Source organism: Cyprinodon tularosa, unplaced genomic scaffold (assembly GCF_016077235.1).
Source record: "Cyprinodon tularosa strain WSP-4 unplaced genomic scaffold, ASM1607723v1 ctg1939, whole genome shotgun sequence".
Classification (NCBI taxonomy): Eukaryota; Metazoa; Chordata; class Actinopteri; order Cyprinodontiformes; family Cyprinodontidae; genus Cyprinodon; species Cyprinodon tularosa.
In genome coordinates this window covers 1-12468 of record NW_024038698.1, presented here as the reverse complement: position 1 = coordinate 12468, position 12468 = coordinate 1, and the positions used below count along the sequence as shown (strand labels likewise).

The following is a 12468-nucleotide window of genomic DNA, read 5'->3' as shown; positions in this document are numbered from 1 at the left end:
AAACATTAAAGTGAAAAATTGTTTTCACCCCGACTGAAAAATATTTGATTTTATGAACCTTTATATCACTGATTCTTTTTCTGATTTTATCATTTTCTTCATTTACAATTCGAATATTCACTTTGGTGAGAAAATATCTACATAAAGCATCACAGTTATTATTTTTTCCTGGTTGTTTCCCGCCTTTCTTTTCCCTCTATTTTCCCACTGAGCGCAACGTTTGAAAAAGTCACGTGGTTTGTTCTTCAGCTCCACCCAGACTGAGCGGCTCATCCAATCACAGCCAAGTGCTGCTGTAGCTCTTTCTCCATGGCTGCTGTATAAGAACAGCTTGTCCTCCCCTGCAGCTCATTCGTTGCTTCAACTCGAGTAGATCAACATGCCTGAACCCGCCAAGTCCGCCCCTAAGAAGGGCTCCAAGAAAGCCGTGACCAAGAGCGCCGCTAAAGGAGGCAAGAAGAGGAAGAGGAGCAGGAAGGAGAGCTACGCCATCTACGTGTACAAGGTGCTGAAGCAGGTCCATCCTGACACCGGCATCTCCTCCAAGGCCATGAGCATCATGAACTCGTTCGTCAACGACATCTTTGAGCGCATCGCCTCCGAGGCCTCCCGCCTGGCTCACTACAACAAGCGCTCCACCATCACCTCCAGGGAGATCCAGACCGCTGTGCGCCTCCTGCTGCCCGGTGAGCTGGCCAAGCACGCTGTGTCTGAGGGCACCAAGGCTGTCACCAAGTACACCAGCTCCAAGTAAAGCCCTCTGCTCCATCACCGCAAACCCAACGGCTCTTTTCAGAGCCACACACCTCATCTAAAGAGCTATGATCACCTAAACTAAATTTTTATTTCAGTTGTAAGCTATGCTCATGGTAGGATGCTACCATGAGCAACAGGAGTAAAATTGTTTTGATACTCCATTGATACTGTCTCACAGAATACTGATACCTGCTGGACATCTAAAGACACTACAGGAAGTTTTGACAGACTAAATTGAATTGATTTGATTTGAAAATTATAGGTGGGGACTGTCACCACCAGTCTTTCGAAAGTTACATCTGTGGCTGGTACAATGATATGATTGTATTGTATCATTTAATATTGTAGGTTGTATTGTATCATTTAATACCTATGTTTTATTTGAAAATATCTTTGATATTCTTAGATGAAGTCAATGAATGATATAAAGATACCATAATGTGAAAAATTAGGGGAAAATGTGAATGATGATGCCTGTGGACTAGGTTTTTAAATAATAATTTTAAAGCAATAGGTACAGTTAAAACAGTAGTTAAACTAATGCTGCGTTCACACCGGGCGCAGCTGGCGCGACAGAAGCAGCGAGTTTACATGCAAAGTCAATGGTTGACGCGCGTCAAGGCGCAGCAAAATGTCCCGCGGCGCATTTTGAGCAGCAGGCGCAGCACGTCTGAGCAGCTGAAGCAGCGCGTCGCAAACGCGTTGCTGCTCGAGATGGAAAAATTGAATTTTTGCTGCTCGACGCGCCGCGTCAACCAACCAGAGAAGCTGATCTGGGAGCTGGCTGGGAGAGAGACACAGCGCTGATGACACAGAGCGCTGTGATCACTCCTCTGAAACAGTTTATTAACGCATAATTAACTTAAAATATATACATCTGCCGGCAGAATATGTTCGCTTTTATTATTCTGGTGCCTGCAGATCGGATTATTTAGATGAAAAACACCTACCAGCCGCCGCGGTAAACCGCGAGGAGGCGACCCGGCCAGAGGCTGCTGATGAATGGATTCCTTCTGTCTGCGCACCGCCGGTATGTGGGGGTCTGAGCGGCTCCGACAGAGATAACATTGGGAGGCAGGATTGTAATCTGGATGAACTGACGGCACTGATGAAGTTTTCAGGTGTATTTTCTCACTTAAAAACATATTAAAACTACTTTATTCCCACTGATCACAGCAAATATAGCTGCAAGGCAGAGAAAGGATAGAGTAATGCGCGTCAGACACACTTTTGCACCGCGCAGCCAGAGCAGCAAAGCTGCTTCAGCCGCGCGTCAGAACTAACTGGTACAAGCAGCAAAAATGAAGCAGCAGACGCGATTTTGCTGCTTTTGCAGCGTCCGGTCTGAACGTAGCATAAGAATCAGTTTGAAATAAACTTTAATTCAGTAAGTTCAGTAAATAAGTTGACTGATAACATAGAGGAAAAGTATGACACAATGAGAAAATAAAAACGCAACGGCTGAGAGGTTCCTATTCCTTTTAGGCTGCTCCAAAATGCTTATCCTCAAAAGAAGACATTTTCTTAGCAGATGCATCATGTTAGTGAGTCAGTCAGTTAGAAACAATGGATCGTTCACATTAATTTCTTGAAACCACATGCACACCAATACAGTGTTTTCTATGACCTGGACCCATCGCTATCTTTCACATTTCCAAATATATGCTTCTTGTATATGATCAGCAGTTTGAACTGCAGCAATACAATATAGGTGTCCCCCATGCGCAGTAGAGGACGCAATGACGTCACAAGCGAGCGTGCTCTGTGTTTACGGAAGTAAACGTGGATGGTAGTGCTGGAGCGCATCTAGCGATCTTTCCCAACCTTAGCCTGTGCATTAACAACACAATCTTTTCAAGATTGGTTGAAAATAAAGACTGCTCTCTATGAGGTGCCCCCAGGGACATAAATCAGAATTAACTTGCATATACACATATTAAATTACACTCTTCCATATAATATACTGAAAACCTCACACAAACACTAGTAAAAAGCTCTCACATAAACTAGTGAAAACATTTACCTCTTATATAATCTACTCAAAAGCTCTCATACAAAGTAGTGAGAACTGTTCATATAAACTGGTGAAAAGCTTTACCTTTCATACACACTACTAGAAAGCTTTCATATACACTATTAAAAAGCTCTCATATACACTACTAGAACGCTCTCATATACACTATTAGAACGCTCTCATATACACTATTAGAACGCTCTCATATACACTATTAGAAAGCTCTCATATACACTACTAGAATGCTCTCATATACACTACTAGAACGCTCTCATATACACTACTAGAATGCTCTCATATACACTATTAGAACGCTCTCATATACAGTATTAGAACGCTCTCATATACACTATTAGAAAGCTCTCATATACACTACTAGAATGCTCTCATATACACTATTAGAACACTCTCATATACACTACTAGAAAGCTCTCATATACACTATTAGAAAGCTCTCATATACACTACTAGAATGCTCTCATATACACTATTAGAACGCTCTCATATACACTACTAGAAAGCTCTCATATACACTATTAGAAAGCTCTCATATACACTATTAGAACACTCTCATATACACTACTAGAAAGCTCTCATATACACTATTAGAACGCTCTCATATACACTATTAGAAAGCTCTCATATACACTACTAGAAAGCTCTCATAAACACTATTAGAACGCTCTCATATACACTATTAGAAAGCTCTCATATACACTACTAGAATGCTCTCATATACACTATTAGAACACTCTCATATACACTACTAGAAAGCTCTCATATACACTATTAGAAAGCTCTCATATACACTATTAGAACGCTCTCATATACACTACTAGAAAGCTCTCATATACACTATTAGAAAGCTCTCATATACACTACTAGAATGCTCTCATATACACTATTAGAACACTCTCATATACACTACTAGAAAGCTCTCATATACACTATTAGAAAGCTCTCATATACACTATAAGAAAGCTCTCATATACACTACTAGAATGCTCTCATATACACTATTAGAACACTCTCATATACACTACTATAAAGCTCTCATATACACTATTAGAAAGCTCTCATATACACTACTATAATGCTCTCATATACACTATTAGAACGCTCTCATATACACTACTAGAACGCTCTCATACACGCTACTAGAACGCTCTCATATACACTACTAGAAAGCTCTCAAACACACTACTGGAAAGCTTTCATACACACTATTAGAAAGCTAAAATATATGGTCCCCCTCCTTTAATTTAGGCAAACATTGCTCAAATACTGTAAATAAGATTGATCTTATTAAAAATAAGATCATAAGCACTCCTCTATGCGCAATTGTATCTGAGGTAGTCATGGAATCTGAACCGGGTTTAGACTGTTTTGATCCAGTTGAACTTTCTGAATTAGCAAAATTATTGTCTTCATCTAAGCCTTCAACTTGTATGTTAGATCCAGTTCCAACCAGGTTATTTAAGGAGGTATTCCCTTTGATCTCCTCCTCCATTTTAGATGTGATTAATCTATCTCTGTTACAGGGATATGTACCTAAAGCTTTTAAGGTTGCTGTAATTAAACCTCTGCTTAAGAAACCGTCTCTTGACCCAGATGACTTGGTTAATTATAGACCTATATCCAATTTTCCTTTCTTATCTAAAATTCTTGAGAAAGTAGTTGCCAAACACGTGTGCGATCACTTCCACCATAATGAACTTTTTGAAGAGTTTCAGTCTGGCTTTAGAGCTCATCATAGCACTGAAACAGCTCTGGTGAAAGTCACTAATGATATTCTCATGGCCTCAGATAATGGACTTGTATCTGTGCTCGTCCTGTTGGATCTCAGTGCTGCATTTGATACAGTTGACCATAATATTATTTTAGAAAGACTTGAATATTTTGTTGGAATTAAAGGAACAGCACTAGACTGGTTTAAATCTTATCTATCTGATCGATTTCAGTTTGTTCACGTTAATGATAGATCTTCAACATGCTCAAAGGTTACCTGTGGAGAACCACAGGGATAAGTGCTAGGACCAATTCTTTTTACTATATATATATATACTCCCAATCGGTAGAGTTATTGGACAGTAGGGGTGTAAATCACACCCATCATGGCGATTCGATTCAGTATCGATTTCCTGACCCAATGATTCGATTATTTTCAACACTCAAGAATACATCACGATACGATTCGATTCCATTAATTGGTTCATTTTTTAAATTTTTTTTTACCTTACAGGCAAGACAATGTTTTAAATTTTAAATAAATCAATGAAAGCTGTAATATCGTTATGCATTTTATTTTAGAAACAACAGCAAATAACAGAAGTAGAAAAGTTGCAATCCACCTATTCCAATTAAAACCTCGTTCACTGAAAAATAATAATACCCCTGCGTTATAGATTCTTAAAGGCTTTTCATCAAAAAATACTGCACAAAATCAGTGCAATGAGTACAACGCAATACCTCAGCTCCAGACGTCCCCGCCCCCTCCACAGACGCTTTGCTGCACCTCCACCAAATTGTAGCTGACGGCAGACAGCGCCGCAGACAGGAGGCCGGCTTGTTTCGTTTTTATGACCAAAATTGCGGAAAACAACTCGTGAAGTTGGACAAGCTAGAACAGCGAGGTGCGCGAGAACGCTGGGACCCTTTTTCCACCTGGATCTCCGCTCTTCTAGGCCCTCGTGTCCCTCTGTTGTCGGACTAAACTCGCCCCCACTTCCTGTCCGCCTCCGCCGTATCTAGACCCACAGCGTGTAGCACAGACCACCATATTGGGCATAAATCAAAAATGTCTATGACAAGCTCACTGCAACAAACTGCTGTAAGAGTATAACCAGGAAGCGAGGTAGGAGGGCAAAATAGGTTTAGAGCCACCGCAGCACGGGAGGGAGAATTACGTCCAGGAGCAAATGGATAAAAATAGACCGGATGAAAAAAAAAAAAAAAAAACATAAACCGATACTCTTGCGGACGTGTCAATGCATCGGATCATCGGCTGTTGGATCGATGCATCGATACAAATCGATAATTATTTATACCCCCATTAGACAGCATGGGATTAATTTTCACTGTTATGCTGATGATACCCAGCTATATTCAATTCAATCCAATTCAGTTCATTTATATAGCGCCAAATTCACAACACATGTCATCTCAAGGCACTTTACGGTTCAACCAATATATCTGTCTATAAATCCAGATGAAGCTAACCCATTACATAGATTACAGGCATGTCTTGAAGACATAAAAAACCTGGATGACTCTTAACTTTCTCCTTCTGAATGCAGACAAAACAGAAGTTATAGTCTTTGGACCAGAGTCTCTGAAAAAGAAGCTGATTAGCCAGTCACTTCATTTGGATGGGATTAAACTGATTTCAGATAATAAAGTAAAAAAATCTTGGTGTTATTTTCGATCAGGACCTGTCATTTAAATCCCATATCAAAGAGGTTTCTAGAATTTCCTTTTTTCATATAAGGAATATTGCTAAAATGAGAAATCTCCTGTCCAGGGGTGATGCAGAGAAACTAGTCCATGCATTTGTTACTTCAAGGCTGGACTATTGTAATTCTTTACTATCAGGAAGTCCACAAACTGTAGTTAAAAGCCTTCAGCTGATCCAAAATGCTGCAGCCAGAGTTCTAATGAAAATTAAAAAGAGAGATCATATCTCGCCTATCCTGGCTTCTCTTCATTGGCTTCCTGTTAAATCAAGAATAGAATTTAAAATCCTCCTTCTCACATATAAAGCCTTAAATGGCCAAGCTCCATCTTATATCAGAGATCTGATTGTTCCTTATGTTCCTAACAGAGGACTTCGCTCTCAATCTGCAGGTTTACTAGTGGTTCCTAGAATTTCTAAAAGTACTGTAGAATGTGAGGCAGATCTTTTAGTTATCAGGCTCCTCTCCTGTGGAACCAACTACCAGTTTTAGTCCGTGAGGCAGACACCCTGTCTACTTCTAAGGCTAAGCTTAAAACTTTCCTTTTTGATAAAGCTTATAATTAGAGTGGCTCAGGATATCCTGAGCTATCTCTATAGTTATGCTGCTATAGGCTTAGACTGCTGGAGGACATAGGGACCCCTTTTTCATCATTCTGCTTCATTCTATCTCTATTCTCCCACTCTGCAGAATCTGTTAGTTCAATCTCTAACGTTCTGCTCTCTCTGCTTTTTCTCATAGTAGCTTCATCTGATCTGTTCCTGTTTGGCTGTGACGTCATCCTGGAGAGAAACATCAGCTGTGCTGCTGCCATCAACACCTTTGTTTATAGATGCTGGAGATCGGCCTGTTTTCCAGTGTAGTCCTGTTTCTCTGACTGTGACTAACTGGATGTGCTCTCTTCATCCTCTGACGTGGGAGCTGGCTCGGAGCTCATCTGTCTGGCTGTGTGTTTCCTGGATGGGGCCATATAAAACTGTTTCTGGAGCATGTAACAAAAGTAATTTCCCTCTGGGATTATTAAAGTATTTCAGATTCTGATTTACAGCTGCTTTTTGTATCTCTGCTTTGGTCTCCTTGAACCCCAGTCGGCCTCAGCAGATGGCCGGTCACACTGAGCCTGGTTCTGCTGGAGGTTTCTTCCTTTTAAAAGGGAGTTTTTCCTCTCCACTGTCGCTACAAGCATGCTTAGTGTGAGCGATTGCATTTGAGTCAATGAGTCGATGGAATCAACTGGTTTTCCTTAGAAAACTTTGTATCAATTTGACTGGATGATCTGGTGAACTGTAAAGTGCCTTGAGATGACTTGTGTTGTGAATTGGTGCTATAGAAATAAACTGAACTGAATTGCAATTGAATTGCAAAGTTCCTACTCTGGACTTTAGTAAGTATAAGAAATGCATTAATTCTTTTAACCCATTTAAATCTTAATTAATTTATTAGATTTTCTTTAAACTGAGGTGGACTGTATCTGTACATCCTGTCATGCAAAGGATTGTGGTGTTGGGACATAAACCATGATAATAATTTATGACAGTGAGAACCAATATCCATGTTTCCTCCAATATCCATGTTTCCTCCTCTCAGCCAACTGGCTCCACAGGACCCCTCCCAATGGCTCGGTGCCTCGGTCCCCCACAGAGCTGAGAACAGTAAAAAACCACAGCAGAGAGGATTTCTTTCTCTTTCCGTCAAGCTGCTGGGGGGTTCACATTGGAAGAGGACAACACCGTGGCGTTAGGCCCAAAAGGCCCAGATCACCAGAATACCCAAGGATAAGTCATGATGCTTGACAATTCAGAGCCAAACTGCTGAAAATCAGACCTTTTTGCAGCACATTTCACAGATTTTCAGAATTTAGCGCTCACGTTTTTTCTCATATGCTCATTATATTTCAATAACCAAATAATGACCATAAGTTATTTAATGGAATCCTCATGTCTGTTCGCTGCTAGCTATTTCGAATAGGATAAAAACAATCATTTAACTACAGGTTACTGTTTCCTGATTAAGCAAATCATTGAATAGAACATTATTTGGTCAAATAATGTTTTATCCACGTCATGGATTTGCATTGTGAATTGGTTTGAAAACATTGAAATCGCTCTAAATTAGTGGAAAGCTAATTTGATCACATCCCAAATTCTTCAAGACTTTAGTTCTCAAACACAAAATCCATCTTAAGCTGTAATATGGTTTTATACATACAGACACACACATATATATATATATATATATATATATATATATATATATATATATATATATATATATATATATATATATATATATATATTAGGGCTGGGCGATAATTCAATAACGATATATATCGATCTATAGACGTGTGGCGCAATAGAAAAAAAGAGGGTCGATAAAAGTTCGATAAAAAAGAAACGCAGTTTTCCTTCCTTCTCATTGTAGCCTAGCATGTAGGTTTATGCTAGTCACTGCTTCCTCCCAACCAATCACAATCGCGGACCCAGGCACGCCGTCACCAAGCGCCGCCCTCTCAAACCACAACACAGAGCACATGAAGACGCAGCAAGGAGAGGCGGAGGAAATTGTTCCAAAGAAAGGTTTTTGTAGTTCGGCAGTCTGGCAGTATTTCGGTCATGGCAAGTCGGACCAAAAACAAACCAAAGTCATCTGGAAAATGTGTAGGGAAACAGTGAAAACCAAGTCTGATAACACAACCAACTTTTTTTTTTTTTTATCATCTCAGCCGCTCACAGCCGCAGGAGTACGAGCTGTGTAGGCCCCGACGCGGCTCTCCTCCGAGGAATCTTCGGGAAATATATATATATTTTCAGTTCTGGGCAGTTTCACACGTAGTTCTAACAAATGAGATAAAAATGCTGAGGGGCCAGCAACTTCAAAGTAATAACTCAGGTTAAAGCAGGAAACGGGGGCGGCGAAGGGGGGGCATTTATTTATTTGTTATATTTATTTTGGTCACTTTTCTGGTCACTTTAGTTTATTCTTTGTCAGTATTTAATAACATAACTCAGGTCTCTTAAGTTATTTTTCTTTAAAACAATTCTGTTATGGTTAAAAAAGTTGGTTAAATAAAGATTTAATTCGAAGTCTGTGTTTGTGTTTTTTATTAAAATTAAATCATTTAGCAATATTATAAAAAGTCCAGGCAGAGCTGCACATAAAATATGGTTTCAAATCTTTTCAATAATTATCGATATCGATCAATATGCATTTTTTTTATCGATAAGCTTTTTTTGTATATCGCCCAGCCCTAATATATATATATATATATACACACATATGTACATACATACGTGTGTGTGTGTGTGTGTGTGTGTGTGAGTGTGAGTGTGTGTGTGTGTGTGTGTGTGTGCATAAGTGGGAGGGGCTTGTGTGGGTAATATGACTTCAACATTCTAAAACACTCCCTGTGATGTCATCATTTAGAATTCTTTGCCAATTCTCATTGCTTGCTACACCACTGACCAGTTCAGACGTATGCAAAGCGCTTTCCTGTTCGACATTAAAACCTTTCGTTATTAACCCAACCTTTAACAACCGTTTTTTGAGTTAAAATGCCGCATCAAAAGCAGCGTTACTCCAACGGTGGCAGGAGACATCAGCCGTATAGACGGGAAACTGGACAAGATTTGAGACGCTGCATTAACAACAAGCAGCTTGAAAATCATTCCCAGGAAGAAAAGCTAGATAACCAACCCAGCTCATTTCTCAAAAAAACTAGATTTGAGTTGGAAATGCAGAAAAAACAGCCACATGAATGTGACGATGGACAAGATTTGAGACGCCGCATTAACAACAAGCAGCTTGAAAATCATTCCCAGGAAGAAAAGCTAGATAACCAACCCAGCTCATTTCGCAAAAAAACTAGATTTGAGTTGGAAATACAGAAAAAACAGCCACATGAATGTGACAATGGACAAGATTTGAGACGCTACATTAACAACAAGCAGCTTGATAATCATTCCCAGGAAGAAAAGCTAGATAACCAACAACTCAGCTCATTTTTCAAAAAAACTAGATTTGAGTTGGAAATGCAGAAAAAACAGCCAGATGAATGTGACAATGGACAAGATTTAAGACGCCGCATTAACAACAAGCAGCTTGATAATCATTCCCAGGAAGAAAACCTAGATAACCAACCCAGCTCATTTCTCAAAAAAACTAGATTTGAGTTGGAAATACAGAAAAAACAGCCACATGAATGTGACAATGGACAAGATTTGAGACGCCGCATTAACAACAAGCAGCTTGATAATCATTCCCAGGAAGAAAACCTAGATAACCAACAACTCAGCTCTCTTCTCGAATTCGTGAAAGATAAATGGATTGAGGAGAACATAAAGGTAAACACCCTGAAGGAAGAGCTCAAAAAAACTAAAATTGAGTTGGAAATGCAGAAAAAACAGCAATTTGAATCTGACGATGGACAAGATTTGAGACTCTGCATTAAGAAAAGGCAGCGTGATAATAATTCCCAGCATGAAATCCAAAGGCTCAGCTGTCTTTTGGAAAACGAAAAAGCTAAATGGGTTGAAGAGACCCAAAAGGTAGCCGCCCTGGAGGAAGAGCTCCAAAATACAAAATTAGAGTTAGAAAGACAGAAAATTCTCACAGACATGTTGATTAACAAGGACAAAGAAACCAAGAGAAAACTGGTGAAAATTCAAAGCTCTAATGACCCAGAAACTCTCAGCCCTGCGACCACCGCCTCCAAGGTTAACAATGAAACGAAATATAAGACTGAGTTGGAGCAAATGAAGGTCGCTTACCAAGAACTAAAGTCCAGATATGAAACAGACATTTCTGCACTAAAGCAGAAAGCAGAAAAATGTCAACAGGAGAAGGAGAAAAGAGCAAAGTCTGATCTGCAGCTCATTAATGAACTCAGAGCTGAGAAGAACAACCATCAGAAAAGGGCTCAAAACTTTGAATCCCTGCATCAAAAATCCACAGAGATGGTGAAAAACCTGCAAGGTGAACTAGAGAAGGTTCAGGAACTGAAAAATAAGTATGATACCAACGTCTTTGCTCTAAAACGGCATAAAGACACATTCGAGCAGCAGCTTGATAAAGAGACAGAAATGAGGAACAGCCTTAGAGCTGAGAAGGACGCTCTCCAACAGCAAGTCAATTCCCTTCAACAATTGGACTCTCGGTGTGAGGGCAGTTATAAAAGAAAGTTGGAGTATCTGACAGCTGAGCTCGAAGACAGAGATGACCTTGGTCCTCCAAAACGAAAAATGGCCAGGCGCCAAGAAGCAAGATCCCAAAAAGACTCCATCCCTGCGAAAACCACTTCAGACCCTGCGTCCATGGATCTTGACGACCTGTCAGAAGAAATTCCACTTACTGATGTAACCCAGATGGAGCTAGATGAGTTTGTGGAGGAGATGCTGAGAGAGGCAGATATTCTGGAAGAGGAAGCCCGCTCTTAGGAGACCCTGCCAGAGCAGAGGGACAGTCCAGATCCTGAACCAACAGAAAAAGGAAGCTGGGAAAAAAAAAAAAAGATTAAATTATACACATAAAATAAAAAAAAAGCAAAAAAAATAAATAAAAAAGCAAAAAAAAAAAAGATTAAATTATACACATAAAATAAAAAAGCAAAAAAATAAATAAAAAAGCAAAAAAAAAAGATTAAATTATACACATAAAATAAAAAAAGCAAAAAAATAAATAAAAAAGCAAAAAAAAATTAAATTATACACATAAAATAAAAAAGTAAAAAAAAATAAATAAAAAAGCAAAAAAAAAACATAAAAAAAAAAAAAAATTAAGTGTGTGTCTGTGTGCAAATGAATGCACATAGGTGAGTGTGAAGCGTCTCCTGCAGTAGTGTCGAGGTCCTGCTTCGTGCTTGCAGCTCTCTGCATTCAGCTACTGCAGCTGGCATGTCCCTACATTTGGGCTGAAAAGAGGAGCCAGCGTGCGATTCTCCTCCTGCCGGTACATAGCCTCTCCACCACAGAACTCCAAGCAGTGCCTCCACGTGGCCACACACGTCAACTGGGTACTTTACTGTCCCAGGCCAAACTGCAGGGGATCTCGGAACAACAGTGGGCCCCAGAGACGAGACGAGACGAATCCCACCACCATGAGGACGTGTCTTGGCATCCGTCAATCACTGTCCCAGCTATGGGTAAATAGCCTTACTACCTTGTAAGCAGTGTTAAGCACTATAGTTCAAGAAAATAACTAGTCCCCGATTCCTGTTTTGGAACACCTGTCACCGACTAAAGCTGTCCCAAA

At 39.8% G+C, this 12468-nt stretch overlaps 2 protein-coding genes across 2 annotated transcripts; both read left to right on the top strand.

Moving 5' to 3' along the window:
- The first annotated feature begins 378 nt into the window (after positions 1-378).
- LOC119782449 (histone H2B-like) lies at positions 379-969 on the top strand. Its single transcript, XM_038283420.1, has one exon. The coding sequence runs from the start codon at positions 380-382 to the stop codon at positions 752-754; it is 375 nt and encodes a 124-aa protein (XP_038139348.1). The 5' UTR covers position 379; the 3' UTR covers positions 755-969.
- Positions 970-10443: 9474 nt separating this feature from the next.
- Positions 10444-11654, top strand: LOC119782448 (coiled-coil domain-containing protein 150-like). Its single transcript, XM_038283419.1, has one exon. The coding sequence runs from the start codon at positions 10611-10613 to the stop codon at positions 11652-11654; it is 1044 nt and encodes a 347-aa protein (XP_038139347.1). The 5' UTR covers positions 10444-10610.
- Positions 11655-12468: the final 814 nt, after the last annotated feature.